The sequence below is a fragment of the Oncorhynchus keta genome, unplaced genomic scaffold (assembly GCF_023373465.1).
Source record: "Oncorhynchus keta strain PuntledgeMale-10-30-2019 unplaced genomic scaffold, Oket_V2 Un_scaffold_15365_pilon_pilon, whole genome shotgun sequence".
In the NCBI taxonomy this organism is placed as follows: Eukaryota; Metazoa; Chordata; class Actinopteri; order Salmoniformes; family Salmonidae; genus Oncorhynchus; species Oncorhynchus keta.
In genome coordinates this window covers 439,461-455,055 of record NW_026290799.1, presented here as the reverse complement: position 1 = coordinate 455,055, position 15,595 = coordinate 439,461, and the positions used below count along the sequence as shown (strand labels likewise).

Genomic DNA, 15,595 nt, shown 5'->3' with positions numbered 1-15,595 from the left:
GAGTCAGTCTGGTGAGGTCCAGTAATCAGTCTGGTGAGGTCCAGTAGAGTCAGTCTGGTGAGGTCCAGTAGAGTCAGTCTGGTGAGGTCCAGTAATCAGTCTGGTGAGGTCCAGTAGAGTCAGCCTGGTGAGGTCCAGTAGAGTCAGCCTGGTGAGGTCCAGTAATCAGTCTGGTGAGGTCCAGTAATCAGTCTGGTGAGGTCCAGTAGAGTCAGTCTGGTGAGGTCCAGTAGTCAGTCTGGTGAGGTCCAGTAGAGTCAGTCTGGTGAGGTCCAGTAGAGTCAGTCTGGTGAGGTCCAGTAGTCAGTCTGGTGAGGTCCAGTAGAGTCAGTCTGGTGAGGTCCAGTAATCAGTCTGGTGAGGTCCAGTAATCAGTCTGGTGAGGTCCAGTAGAGTCAGTCTGGTGAGGTCCAGTAGAGTCAGTCTGGTGAGGTCCAGTCCAGAGAGCTTTCTCCTTTCTGTGATCGCTGCTGGATTGTATTATGATATTAGTTTCCCACTGTCTCTTTCTGTGTGTGTGTGCGGTGGTGGTGGTGGGGGGTGGGTCTGTTACAGTCCCGTTGCATCATTGCTTCTTAAGGGCCGCTTTGTCTCCGAGAAGCCTGGAACTAGGCCCTCTCTTTTCCTGCTGTGGTGATGTTGGGTGTATCTGCGTATTGTATCTAGTTCCCCTCAGACTCCTTTTGCACTGTTTGTGTGAGTGTGGTTGTGTGTGTGTGTGTGTGTGTGTGTGTGTGTGTGTGTGTGTGTGTGTGTGTGTGTGTGTGTGTGTGTGTGTGTGTGTGTGTGTGTGTGTGTGTGTGTGTGTGTGTGTGTGTGTGTGTGTGTGTGTGTGTGTGTGTGTGTGTGTGTGTGTGTGCGTGTGTGTGTATCTGTGTGTGGTCAAACTAAGGGCCAGTCATCTTTATTATTGGCCCACAATAGACCAGATGTAAGATTGCTGAAACCTCTGTGTGGGCATAACACACACTTATTTAGTACGTTGACAAGTAATTTCATTGAAATGACATGGAAACAACTTTGATTCAAGTAGTGGGTGCCCAGTAGGCTGGTTGTCCAATCAAACACGTTCCCAGTGTTTCACTCTGACCTTTAGGGCTAATCTCATTATCTCCTTCTGGTTAGTGTTAAAAAAGCCAACTCTCTGTACACTTTAACTGGATTTAGGCTACAAACTCTATCACTGTATCCAAATGTCTCATATAGGCCTACCACTAAACTCACTGCAATCTAATCAGATGTTCTGGAACTAGGGCCTATACTATACTAGGCTTACTCAACGTGTCTCATTTGAGAGACATTTTGGAAAGGCCATTGTTGAAAATGAGGGCAGGTTAGGTCGTGAATAGTCGTGAACGGTCAATCAACTTTAACAGAACACTATTGCGCACTATTCCGGTTGGCTGGATATGATCTAGTCTGTGACAGACCGTTCAATCAAGTCACACATATGTAGCCTACATGTCATTTTAAAGCAGCCTGTGGTGAGATGTTAAAGGAAGATGTTAAAGGAACGAATATGGGATGTTGGATACAATATCAAATGTGGCATTTAGGCTACACAGGCAAAATAATATGGTGTCCAGACATGTCAGACGGACAACATAACTGACCGTGACATCCAGTCTAGACTGACAACCGGTCACGAGCATCTTATGTCGGTGCCCTTTATCAGAGACAATTTCAAACAAATTTCCCACAGGAGCCGAATTTATCAAATCTGCGTAGTCTATAAATATAGTAGTTTACATACATTACCACAGCGAAATTATTATAGGGGAATAAAGGACACGTATGCAAAGTAAGAATCTGTCATAGACTCCCATGGGAGAAAATGGATGTCTGAGTGTCTGTGTGTGTTTACCTTTTATACAAGCCTTGTCTCCACTGGACGCGAACGTATAGTAAGTATCCTTGTCGGCTCTCCTCGTTGGATGTCTCCTCTACTGTCACTTCTCAGTATCTTCTTGATGTGCACACATCCGTTTCAAACGGTTGATAGGCTACAGAAGGGTGTCTATTCAAGAGACAAGTTTAGTAGGCGCTTGTCGAACCTTTGTCGATAGAATATAACGTATATATAACAGACTGTACGGAAAATAAAGACACAAAAACCCACCCCAAAGGAGTCCGTTCGTTCTACTGCTATATTTATTTACAAATAGGCCTAGCTTGTCGCAAAAATAATAATCTGTTTTTCTGCAAGTATGGAAATCCAGGACGCACTGAAAAAAAACACGTCCAGCAGAAAAAAAAACTTTGCTTTACAGAGTCTCGAAAACAAACCGAGCCTCGTTGTCAATAACCACAACACTGTTAGGAAATAATGTCAACACTGACATTCGTCAAATAGTCTATGTTAGGATAAAAGATAGCTTCAAGCTTGCGCTCTTGGTAAGAAGGTGCATCGCTTAGTTACGACGCTAGTCAACTGCCTTCTCCGTAGGCGGTCATCCCCCCTAGTTGTCTTTTTAGAAGAGGGCGGGGGGTGTCACTGGTATATGTGGGTGCGCAGCTAACCATCGAGATGGAGAGGAGGTGGTGGTCGCTGGCAGATTTGGGTCCTGTCTGTTTTCTCTTTCCTTCCTCCCTTCCACTGTTCGCTTCCAGCGGTTGTCTCTCACGATTTCTACTCCAATCGTTTGCTTGCCTCAGCTGAGCGGTGCGTGGCTCTCTCTCTTTCTATTCTCTCTCTCTCTTTCTTTTTTCCGGCTACACCCCTCAGCAGGAGACGTGACTGTGTGGTTCCAGCCTCCCCGTGGTCGTCTGCTGTGTACGTAGACAGACCAAGACCCAGTCCAGCCCCTATTCCCCCACGCAGCCATCACCACTCCTCTGTTCCGTAACAGACCCTAGCAGCCTACCTCTTCCAGCTCAGCGCATGCCTCCCTTGCCTTCTCGCTCCCGCCTATCACTTCCCGAACACGAAGGTTGTCCTCGGCTCATTTCCAACCTTTCCTTCAAGTCTCTCTTTCTCATGTTTCTCGCTCTCAATTCTATGGGCTTTATTGACTTGGGAAACATATGTTTACATTGCCAATGCAAGTGGAATAGATAATAAACACAAGTGAAATAAACTATCAGAAAACATTACACTCACAAAAGCCTCTCTCTATCTGAAGAAAGAAAACAACACTCGAGTGAACAAAAAACACGCATCTCTCTCACATATATTCTCTATTTCTCCGTTTCACAGCTGACTTCTCATTTTCTTCATCTCTCTGTCTCTCTCTGTCTCTCTCTCTCTCTCACACACACACACACACACACACACACACACACACACACGTCTTCTCCTGAAAAAGGAACAGTGATGCCGAAACGTTGGTGATTTACCCGATAAATGACTGGGAGTTTATATATAGTGTGCAATCACTTAATTTTTTTATAGCTTATAGTTCATCCGCCGTTAGACAGCACCTCTAGATAAAATAATTGTATATGTGTGTGCACCAGCTCATGTTTTGTATTCGACATAATAGGTTATTGAAATACCTGGATACTTAAAAAGTTTTTTACATGTTTTATGTTTGGGGTGCACACTTTGGTTCGTCACGAGTTTCCACAGCCACAAAGTCATAATTATGGCTAAACCCTGCCTATTTCTTTAAACCTAACCTTAAACCTAACCTTAACCTGTTACATAGGCTAGCCTTATGCCTAACCCTAACCTTAAATTAAGACCAAAAATAAAATGTTTGTTTTCCTGAATTTATATGATACAGCCATCACGAAAACCACACCTTGGTTTGATGACCATAACTGCATGAGAAGGTTTAGTCTACCATCTGCTGGTCAAAGGGTGCATGGAAGAGCTATAGATTTTTTTCATATAAAATGAAACATCTTAACAAAAATAGATATGTGAAGATTGTGGAGCATATTCCGTTGTCCTATATCGCATAGTTATAGTCAATACGCCTATACTCATTCGTCTATATCAGACTACTACAGCATTTCCAGATAGGCTATCTATCACACAACGTGTTTACTCCCCTAGTCTTATGCCATACTAGACCAATAGCCTTCTTACTATAAGCTATTGGGCTATACTGGCTATATAGCTTTAACCTGAATAAGAATAGGGGTTGCTGTTACATAGGCTACAATCCATTTCGATAATTTACCATGGCTATCATAATGCTACTTGGTAATAAGGTTTTTATTACGGTATAGACATAACATCAGGACTTTCAAATGTATTTGACCTGATAGGCACTGGCATAACAACATGTCATCTATTTTGTTTTTTAAAGAATAGAATAAATTAGAATAGAATATATCGTTGTTTTATAGAATATAGGCAAATGGGTTGTTTGTTATTGTACTTGACTTTGGTTTGTTGCCTTGGCCTGGCCTCCTGTTTTTATTTTCTCTTTAGTGTATTTTAAGTGTCTTTATAAGCACCAGTTGGCCGTTCCTTGTTCAACAGGCCCTACTGCTTCTGTCTCAAAGTAGCTCTTTGTTTGTGCGTAGTCTGGTCTGCTCTGCACAGAGAGAAAGCTCCCGTGCTCTCCTTGATTCCGACCAGCTGTTTCCCGCCTCGAGACACAGAGATCAGCTGCAAACACACACGTAGTAGTAGGCGGAGGCGCCACACGCACGCAGGGAAATCCGCATCAGCTGGAGCCACACACAGTTAGCTTAGCTAGACTTTTAGCTACAACCTCCAACGATCAATAATACTACGCAATACTTAGCTATGTGCAATCGAACATAGTACAGGAGTGTATTTTTTATTTTTTTACGGCAAGAAAATAGGAAAAATAGCCTCGAAAACACAGAGCAGGCTCAAGGGGTTTACAGCTGAAGATATCTAACGTTAAGTAGCTTGGTAGCTAAAGCATGGAATACTTCATGATGCCTACGGAGAAGGTTTTACAACAATTCAAGAAATCGGAGAAGGATGTTATTGGAGGGCTTTGTAGGTGTGTATTGCACAATCACGCTTCCGATAAGATGTGTATTGTGTGTTTTGATTGCAACTGTGTTATCTGCTTACTAACTAGCTAGTAGCCTGCATGTAGTTAGCAATCTAGCTACAACAATATTGGCACAACATTGGTTGAAGGAAGCTATGATTTCTTGTTAGCTGTGCGCATATGAGCGCATACCCCGAGGGCGGGACGAAAGCAATCATTAAATATGTGTCCCGAAACATCGTAACGGCTAGTGGTGTTAATAATGGCCGTTGGTGGTTACAGTTGTAGCGAAAAATGTAAATAAATACTTGAAATGGATACATTTTGTATCCAGCTAACACGAACCACGTGGTTACTAATCACTGCCCACTGCTGTGTAGCTAGCATCCGCTAGCTCGCATTCCAGATGTTGTCTACGGTGTTCCTTCCCCAACAGGTCGACAAAAATAATGCAGTTATACTTTTGTGACAACCTAACAGTATGTGCGTGTTTACGGGCTTTGGGTCACACATGTAGGGAACCTACGAGGTGTAGCGAGTAAATATGCCTGCCGTGGCTAGCCAGCTAGCTCGTGGGTAGCGCGGCCATGCTTATGTGTCGCGTACTGAAATTGGCTAAGCTCTCGAGCTTAGTAGCATGGCGGTGGTGTGTGTTCAACATCCGCAACAGCATTGAAATAATAAACATCACACAATTTCGTCCATACTAAGTTATATTCAACTACTTTAATTTTATTTATTCATGTTTTGTAGAAAGACCCCGTTTTTGTGAAGTCGACGCTGTAATAGTGTTTCAAATAGGTAGGCAAAAAGCATTGTTCTCTATGTGAAGGGGGTGGTCTTGGTGTCAAATTTCACCAGGCTACCAAACTAGCTACGTATTTTGGCGAAGGATTTGCACATATTACTAGTTCGCTAGCTACTAAGTGTATACATTCTGTTTCGTTGGTCGGCCGACGACAAGCTTGTTAGCTACCATATATGCGTGCTCGCTACAATATTTCGTTGTACTAAGTCTGCTCACTCAACCAATGTATGTGAGAAGCGCTCGATCAACCAGGGGTTTATAGCTAAACACGCTTCTAGAATCTTTTGGAGCAGAAGCAGAGTTTATGAATGAAGGCAGCGTTCAAATCTAGATTGCAGTAGGCTAGTCTGTACTAGTCTATAGGCTCACATCGTCAATGGCTTGGATGCATTCCATCTCAAAAGTATTAGATTTTTGGTTGTCCATTTAACTTTTTATTAGCATTGATTTAGGCATATCTTATTTGTCTTGCTTACTGTACTCTATTCAGTTGACTAAACAAATAGCTATTGTGAGTCTAAGCATTGTGTGCATAGATAATCGGTCTGCTAACAGGCCTACATTTCCCCCTCTTAAGATGTTGTGTGACAGTTAACTGTCGCGTTGTGAATGATTGTAAGCCTAGCTGTCAGACACGTTTCCCGAGATCTGGTTATTCTACTTCTTTGTAAACCTTGTAGAGCATGGTTTCCCAAACTCTGTCCTGGGCCCCGTTTTGTATTTTACCCCATCAGTACACAGCTGATTCCAATAATCAAAGCTTGAGGAGTTGGTTATCTGAATCAGCTGTGTAGTGCTAGGAGAACCAAAATCCTGTTGTAGAGCATTCACTGATGTACACTGATGTTATCTCTGGAGGTTATATGGTTTACATATTACTCTGGCTGAGTAAACAGAACAGGGTAGGTTAGCAACCATTAAATGGGTTGAAGGGCAGTGAGTTCAGGGAAACTCCAGGACCTGACCTTATAATAGCCCTAGTCACTAACCCAAGTGAAATGTAGGTGGGGGGTGTGGTTGCAGGGGAGTGGGAAGGAATAGCGCCGTACTACCTGCATGTGCACTGTGTTTTCCACCAAGCTACACCGGCATGATAGGAATTTCTAACCATGTCATTAGACACGAGGTGAAAAGCAGACTAAACTACAATACATTTTATTCAGATGTAACTTTTGTCTCCATTTCCCTCTGTCCTTCTCATCATCTCTCCCTTCAGTCTGGCCAACATCCCGCTCAGCCCGGAGACTGCTCAGGACCAGGAGAGGCGTATCCGCCGGGAGATCGCCAATAGTAACGAGCGGCGCCGCATGCAGAGCATCAACGCAGGGTTCCAGTCGCTGAAAACACTCCTGCCACACACAGACGGCGAGAAACTCAGCAAGGTAGGAGAGCGGGACCATAATCTAACTGTGTTTGTGTCCATACTGGAGGTTGACCGATTAATCGGAATGGCCGATTTCAAGTTTTCATAACAATCGGTAATCAGCGTTTTTGGACACCGATTACTGGTTTATCTAGCTTGTTCTGCGTTGCATATAATCGATGCGGTGCCTGTTAATTTATCATTGAATCACAGCCTACTTCGCTGAGCGGGTGATGATATAACAAGCGCATTCTTGAAAAAAGCACTGCCGTTGCACCAATGTACCCAACCATGAACATCAATGCCTTTCTTTAAAATCAATACACAAGTATATATTTTTAAACCTGCATATGTAGCTAATATTGCCTGCTAACATGAATTTCTTTTAATTAGGGAAATTGTGTCACTTCTCTTGTGTTCTGCGCAAGCAGAGTCAGGGTATATGCAGCAGTTTGGGCTGCCTGGCTCATTGCGAACTGTGTGAAGACCATTTCTTACTAACAAAGACCGTAATTAATTTGCCAGAATTGTACATAATTATGACATAACATTGAAGGTTGTGCAATGTAACAGCAATACTTAGACTTAAGGATGCCACCCATTAGATAAGATACGGAACGGTTCCGTATTTCACTGACAGAATAATGAAATGATTTTTCTGGATTTGACTATATTATTGACCCAAGGCTCGTGTTAATTATAATTACGTCAATGATTTGATAGAGCAGTCTGACTGAGCGGTGGTAGGCAGCAGCAGGCTCGTAAGCATTCATTCAAACAGCATTTTCCTGCATTTGCCAGCAGCTCCTCGCAATGCTTCAAGCATTGCACTGTTTGACTTCAAGCCTATCAACTCCCTAGATTAGGTTGGCAATACTACAGTACCTATTAGAACATACAATAGTCAAAGGTATATAAAAAATAAATAGTATAGAGAGTAGAGGTCGACCAATTAATCGGAATGGCAGATTAATTAGGGCCGATTTCAAGTTTTCATAACCATCTGTATTTTTGGGCGCCGATATAAAAAATAAATGTATTTATTTTTTTGTAATCATACATTTATTTAACTAGGCAAGTCAGTTAAGAACACGTTCTTATTTTCAATGACGGCCTAGGAACGGTGGGTTAACAGCCTTGTTCATTGGCAGAACGACAGATTTTCACCATGTCAGCCCGGGGATCCAATCTTGCAACCTTACAGTTAAATAGTCCAACGACCTGCCTCTCTCGTTGCACTCCACAAGGAGACTGCCTGTTATGCTTTCCCCCTTCTGATGACCAGGTGGCGAATCACATCTCTGCATGTCTGGCAGACATATCAGTGTGGATGACGGATCACCACCTCAAGCTGAACCTCGGCAAGACGGAGCTGCTCTTCCTCCCGGGGAAGGACTGCCCGTTCCATGATCTCGCCATCATGGTTGACAACTCCATTGTGTCCTCCTCCCAGAGCGCTAAGAACCTTGGCGTGATCCTGGACAACACCCTGTCGTTCTCAACTAACATCAAGGCGGTGGCCCGTTCCTGTAGGTTCATGCTCTACAACATCCGCAGAGTACGACCCTGCCTCACACAGGAAGCGGCGCAGGTCCTAATCCAGGCACTTGTCATCTCCCGTCTGGATTACTGCAACTCGCTGTTGGCTGGGCTCCCTGCCTGTGCCATTAAACCCCTACAACTCATCCAGAACGCCGCAGCCCGTCTGGTGTTCAACCTTCCCAAGTTCTCTCACGTCACCCTGCTCCTCCGCTCTCTCCACTGGCTTCCAGTTGAAGCTCGCATCCGCTACAAGACCATGGTGCTTGCCTACGGAGCTGTGAGGGGAACGGCACCTCAGTACCTCCAGGCTCTGATCAGGCCCTACACCCAAACAAGGGCACTGCGTTCATCCACCTCTGGCCTGCTCGCCTCCCTACCACTGAGGAAGTACAGTTCCCGCTCAGCCCAGTCAAAACTGTTCGCTGCTCTGGCCCCCAATGGTGGAACAAACTCCCCACGACGCCAGGACAGCGGAGTCAATCACCACCTTCCGGAGACACCTGAAACCCCACCTCTTTAAGGAATACCTAGGATAGGATTAAGTAATCCTTCTCCCCCCTTAAAAGATTTAGATGCACTATTGTAAAGTGGCTGTTCCACTGGATGTCATAAGGTGAATGCGCCAATTTGTAAGTCGCTCTGGATAAGAGCGTCTGCTAAATGACTTAAATGTAAATGTTATGCGAATGCAGTAAGCCAATGTAAGTTGCTAGCTAGCATTAAACTTATCTTATAAAAAACAATCAATCATAATCACTAGTTAACTACACATGGTTGATGATATTACTAGATATTATCTAGCGTGTCCTGCGTTGCATATAATCTGACTGAGCGGTGGTAGGCAGATGCAGGCGCGTAAACATTCATTCAAACAGCACTTTGGTGCGTTTTGCCAGCAGCTCTTCGTTGTGCGTCAAGCATTGCGCTGTTTATGACTTCAAGCCTATTAACTCCCGAGATGAGGCTGGTGTAACCAAAGTGAAATGGCTAGCTAGTTAGCTAATGCTAACCAGAGGGACGGAAGCTATTCTGTTAAACTGGAAATACTAAAGTGGCTATAAGAACATCCAATAGTCAAAAGTTAATGAAATACAAATGGTATAGAGGGAAATAGTCCTATAATAACTACAACCTAAGACTTCTTACCTGGGAATTTAAGTTTTACCTTTATTTAACCAGGCAAGTCAGTTAAGAACAAATTCTTATTTTCAATGACGGCCTAGGAACAGTGGGTTAACTGCCTGTTCAGGGGCAGAATGACAGATTTGTACCATGTCAGCTCGGGGGTTTGAACTTGCAACATTCCGGTTACAAGTCCAATGCTCTAACCACTAGGCTACCCTGCCACCAGGAATATTGAAGACTCATGTTAAAAGGAACCACCAGCTTTCATATGTTCTGAGCAAGGAACTGAAATGTTAGCTTTCTTACATAGGACATATTGCACTTTTACTTTCTTCTCCAACACTTTGTTTTTGCATTATTTAAACCAAATTGAACATGTTTCATTATTTATTTGAGACTGAATTGATTTTATTGATGTATTATATTAAGTTAAAATAAGTGTTCATTCAGTATTGTTGTAATTGTCATTATCTCATATATATATATATATATATATATATTATATATAGTCCGATTAATCAGTATCTGCTTTGAAAAATCATAATCAGTCGACCTCTAGTCCATACCACCCATGGAGGATTCAAGGAAACTGTTTCTGAGAGTATTGATTCTGACCTAACTTTCTGATATTATTCCTGTCTATTCAGGCTGCCATCCTACAGCAGACGTCAGACTACATCTTTGCTCTGGAGCAAGAGAAGACCCAGCTACTGCAGCAGAACAACCAGCTCAAACGCTTCATACAGGTAGACATTCATACATTTATATTACCTTCATATAGCCAAGTCTAGCCATAGAAATGAATAAACATATTGTAACTTGTGACTTTTTTAATATGTACAAAAGTACATGAACGTGTAAAGTGATCCATTACATTTGTGTGTACAGTATAAATACTTTCTCCCTAACAATTACATCGGCAAACTATTAACTTTTCATGGCATGGCCATAACTAGTCGAAATGCTCCCTCTCATCCGGTCTCCTCTCCTCCTGCAGGAGTTCAGTGGTTCCTCCCCAAAGAGGAGGCGTGGGGCGGAGGAGAAGGATGAAGGGATCGGCTCCCCAGACATTCTGGAGGAGGAGAAAGCCGAGGAGCTGAGGAGAGAGATGTTGGAGCTCCGACAACAGTTGGACAAGGAGCGCTCGGCGAGGATGATACTGGAAGAACAGGTGAGAGAGAAGGATGGTGGGTGGGGAGATGTGGGAGAGACTGCTCATCCTGCTGTCCCTAGCCAGAGGGGGGAGTTAGAAGAAGGGATGGAGAGATGGTTGAACTAAGAGGTGGTGAGACTGAGGAGAGGTGAACCAGTGATGGGGAAGAAAGATACAATGAGGGACTGAGAATGAAAAGAGGGAAGGTAGAGTGAAGAGGAACATAGACATAAAGACTGATCACCCTTCTCCCCCGTGTCTTTGTCCATCCAGGTGCGTTCTCTGGACATGGTGCTGCACCCAGAGAGGCTGAAGGTGATCACCCAGCAGGTCCAGGAGGAGCAGGCTCACATCCAGACCCAGACCTTACTGAGGCTACAGCAGCTCCATGCAGAGACCAGCGCAGAGAGGGACAGACACGCAGCACACAGCCCACAGGTACAGAGACACACGGGTTACAGGTGGAGGACACAGGCGGGTCACAGGTACAGAGACACAGACGGAGAGAGAGAGAGACACACAATCCACAGATGGGGAAACGCAAACCGTTTTTGAATGGAAGGAATGTGAATGTTTTATTTCTCTTACTCCTAATTTTTCACCTTTTCTCTCTTCTCATTTCTTAAACTCTTCTTACCATCTCTTCTCCTCCTTTAGGTGCGGTCCCCAGCCCCCACTCACCACCCCACGGTCATCGTCCCCGCCCCCACGCTGACCCCGCACCACGTCACCGTGGTTACCATGAGCCCCGCCTCCAACACCAGCACAGTGTCAACGTCCCGGCAGAACCTGGATACCATCGTACAGGTGAGGGAGAGTGTGTCCTTGTGCTCTGTAGGGTTTCTATAGTGCTATAGTACTGTGTGTGTTTGAGATAGACAGAGAGTGTATGTTTGAGTGTGAGGTGTATAGATAACCCCATTACATATAGCGTCACTGAATCATGACCTCTAACCTAATCATGACCTCTGCCCTCCAGGCCATCCAGCACATCGAACGTGCCCAGGAGAGGAGGGGCAGTGCTGAGGAGGAGAGGAGACGAGCAGTCATCGTTAGCCCTGCCCACGTCTCCATGGATACCACCGGCTCTGACACGGCCTCCGACAGTGAGGGAGAGGAGGACTGCTCCATGAACTAACACAGAGATACACATACCGTGTTCTCTATACAGTTTCAGACAGCATGAGCCAAGGCTGCTCAATGAACTGTTAGCTACCACACACACACCTATACATATATATACACACACACACACACACACAATACATACTGTATATACACACAACGTGTTCTCTCCAGACAGTTTGAAATCAAGGGAGAGGACTGCTTGATGAACTGTTCGCTGCCACACACACACACCAATACAAACACAATCAGACAGCATCTGACTGGTAGAGCGAAACAATGACATTTGTTCTACTAAAATCCAAATTCAATCATAAACCAGTGACCAACAAATGGAACACACACGTTAGCGATACCCACCCACTGTAGAAGACGATCACAAAGATTCCCTCCAGACGCCTGACTACTTTTTGATATAAATGTTTCTTTTTTTTTTACCTGTCTTTGGCATTATAATGACTATGGAGTCAGCCAGTAGCTATGATAAGCTCTGGTCAGATCATGTGCTTTTAAATCACAGATGAAGAAGTGGGCTCAATATGGCCTTCTATCGTAAAGGGCTTTCCAGACAAAGCTGCAGCGGGATTCTTTTCAGGTGGAGCGATCGGCGTTGCTCATGAAGGCTGCTCAGCCGAGGCGGAGAAAATGGGTATCTGCTCTAATTTAGCAACCTTGCTCCGCCCGATCGCTTCCTGTCTGGAAAGTCTTTAAGACAATAGACAGCGATAGGTTGGCTCTGGCAGAATACCACACAGCTGGTACTTAGCTGGATCCCATCAATCACATGTTTGAATGAAACTTACAGAATAAGCTGTGTCACTAGCTCTATTAGGGTTACATAGAAGCAAGCAGTGGACCATTCTCTTAACCTTTCAAAGTCGTTTTCCATCTTTTCTATAAAAAAAAAAGTTTTCCTAAGTGTCGGGTTTACCAAGAAGAGGATAGTTTCCAATTAGGTCTCTTTTTGATTTTTGTTTATTTCAGTGACTATGCACTAAACGTTTTTAGGTATTTATGCAATTCCAAGCTACAGTAAATTTGTTTTATAGGTGGGGTAGTGTTGAATATTAGGCAAAAGTGTTTTTAAAAACATCACCCCTTCACCCAATATGAATCTATGCACCTCCCAACAAGAGAACATAACATGCATACAGTATAGACGGGTTGGTTGTCTAGCAACAAAACCAATGCATGCGCAACTATGGGGCAAAACAGACAGGATTGGCTAAGATTGTTGACACGTAAATTATATTTTGTCTCAATGTTTATTGAAAACATAAATACACTTCTCTCAAATACATTCTTACAGTTGTTGCTTAGCTAGCTAGTGAATTTGAGCCATAGTCAAAGCACCTTAAAACAAGACATGGTATCAGTAACGAGCTGAAACGAGACACCTACGATTCCCCACAAGGCAGCTTCCAGGCATTGTTGCAAGCTATCTGACCGCTCAGAATCCTAATACCACACGGCCTCATCGATGCGTGTGCATAATGTTTGTGAGATGCTCAGCCAACCCGTCTTTGTCAACGTGTACAGTCATAACACACGTGTAACTACATGCATTGAAGAATGTAGTATTTTTCTCTGATGGTGCTAACAGGGATCGTATGCCCTCTGAGACCCCCAACTTTTACCATTCGATTTTGAAACCCCCCGGGGGCATATCCTAACCCAACGGGTAGCGCTCAACTCCTACACAAGCACTGAACTAGAAATTTACCCCAGTCCCTTTCCCCTCGTACCCCTCCATGTTGTCAGTTTGTTTTGGGAACGGGACTGGAATCCCTTTTATTTCTCTGGAATCCTGGAGTCTCTCACTCACTTCCTATGATATGTTGATATGATGCTAAGGGTCAGGAGTTTTTCCTGAACCATGTTTAAGGCTACAACTAGGGCCATGAGTTTTCCTGTATAGATCTCGTGATCAGAGAAGAACAGGAGTTTCTAGGAATGCTGAATCTGAAATGATGCTGTAAAAACATTCCATTTATTTTGACAGTTTTTTTCTTGTTTCATCCCTCCATGCTCTATTGCCAATTGATGCTGTGTTCGTTATTTGTCTTAAATGTTATATTTTTCTGCGATTTCCTTAGTCATTGTCTACGTATGAAACGGCACCCTATTCACTACATGTGGCACTGGCCAAAACAAGTGCAGTATTTAGCATATAGGGTTCCATTGTCGACGTAGCCACTGTCTACATGAAGCTCTTCCTGTGTGAGTACTTGGCTCCAGTGGGACATTTGCGTTGACGAAGCTAATTCATTTTGTGATTCAACTTCATAACTGGTTACAATATTATGTCTATTTAGCCTCCCAGATCTGTTTCTGCTCTTGCCTAACTCTGTTGTCATTGTCAAGCCAAAACGCATAACAATTCCATTAGGCGTTGGCAAGAGAGCAGAAACATCTTATTGTCTGTTGTAGGGGGAAATTGTAATTTTGTGTGAACTTCAAATCTGGTAGTAGCTATACTTACTGACTACTGCGTTATGTCCCAAATGGCACACTAAATAGTGAACTACTGTTTACCAGGGCCCTGGTATAAAGAGTGCACAAGGTAGGGAATAGGGTTCCATTTGGGACACCGGCCAGTATCTTCATCGTCCTCATCAGAGATATTTATCTTTTTGGTTGTTTCTTCTGTTCAGTTTTTTTAATTTTTTTATGCTGAAGATGTGTGCATCATATTTCAGCACTTGGTGTCCTGAGAGATTGTTGGTTGTTAGAGAATCTCTTAATAATCAATAATTAGAGATTATTGATATGAAGCACTTCCCGGTCTGTACTGCCTGAATCAAGGACGACGATGGCGCCGCAGATTTTTACTATGTTGATCAAGCTCTTTTTGCTGTGACTTAAAACCGAACAGCTGTGTTTCTCTCCTTTTCTTCAAATATGTTAATTTCTCTCATCTCTCTGCCTGCTCTCTGCATCCCTCCTTTTGTCCTATTTTTTTAATTACAGACATTTGTATATTTTTTTAATTTCTTTTTTTTTTTTTTTTTTGTCAGTCCAGGTCGATGAGAAGCTGTTATATTTTGTTTAAGAAAAATGAACTTGTTGGGAAAAACAGGCCTTTGTAAAGAAAAAATACAATAAAATTTGTACTTTGTTTTTTAATACATACATACATGGCTTACATTTTTATTTGACCTTTTTGAATTACAATCGATTTGTTAAGCTGCCACCCTGAACCTTTTACAATTTTGTTTAAGTATTTAAAGGCCCCAGTGCAATTAAAAATATATATATATTCCTTTCCCTATATACACTACCAGTCAAAAGTTGGGAAACCTACTAAATCAAGGGTTTTTCCTTATTTTTTTACTATTTTATACGTTGTGGAAAACAATGGACTCGTGTAGTAACCCAAAAAATGTTAAACAAATCCAAATATATTTTAGATTCTTCAAAGTAGCCGCTGTTTGCCTTTGACAGCTTTGCACACTTGGCATTCTCTCAACCAGCTTCACCTGGAATGCTTTTCCAACAGTCTTGAAGGAGTTCCCACATATGCGGAGCACTTGTTTGCTTCTTTTCTTTTACTGCAG

At 43.3% G+C, this 15,595-nt stretch overlaps 2 protein-coding genes across 5 annotated transcripts in view; one reads left to right on the top strand and one right to left on the bottom strand.

Annotated features, from left to right (window-relative positions):
- Window positions 1-2,876, bottom strand: part of glis2a (GLIS family zinc finger 2a) — a 63,497-nt gene extending 60,621 nt beyond the window's left edge. The window contains exon 1 of one of the 2 annotated variants that reach the window (XM_052514203.1): window positions 1,865-2,876. The gene's annotated coding sequence lies outside the window, so the exon portion shown is untranslated. The remainder of the gene's footprint in view (window positions 1-1,864) is intronic. The other variant, XM_052514202.1, reaches the window with a different exon arrangement.
- A 1,666-nt stretch (window positions 2,877-4,542) lies between these two features.
- LOC118389349 (transcription factor AP-4-like) lies at window positions 4,543-15,170 on the top strand. Of its 3 annotated transcripts, none has more exons than XM_052514193.1 (7): window positions 4,543-4,928; window positions 6,947-7,112; window positions 10,408-10,506; window positions 10,758-10,931; window positions 11,187-11,351; window positions 11,571-11,720; window positions 11,893-15,170. In XM_052514193.1, the coding sequence occupies exons 1-7, from the start codon at window positions 4,846-4,848 to the stop codon at window positions 12,049-12,051; spliced, it is 996 nt and encodes a 331-aa protein (XP_052370153.1). In that variant the 5' UTR covers window positions 4,543-4,845; the 3' UTR covers window positions 12,052-15,170. The 3 variants fall into 3 exon arrangements, with proteins under 3 accessions (XP_052370153.1, XP_052370156.1, XP_052370154.1); XM_052514196.1 differs by lacking the exon at window positions 4,543-4,928 and adding an exon at window positions 5,577-6,632; XM_052514194.1 differs by lacking the exon at window positions 4,543-4,928 and adding an exon at window positions 6,696-6,856.
- Window positions 15,171-15,595: the final 425 nt, after the last annotated feature.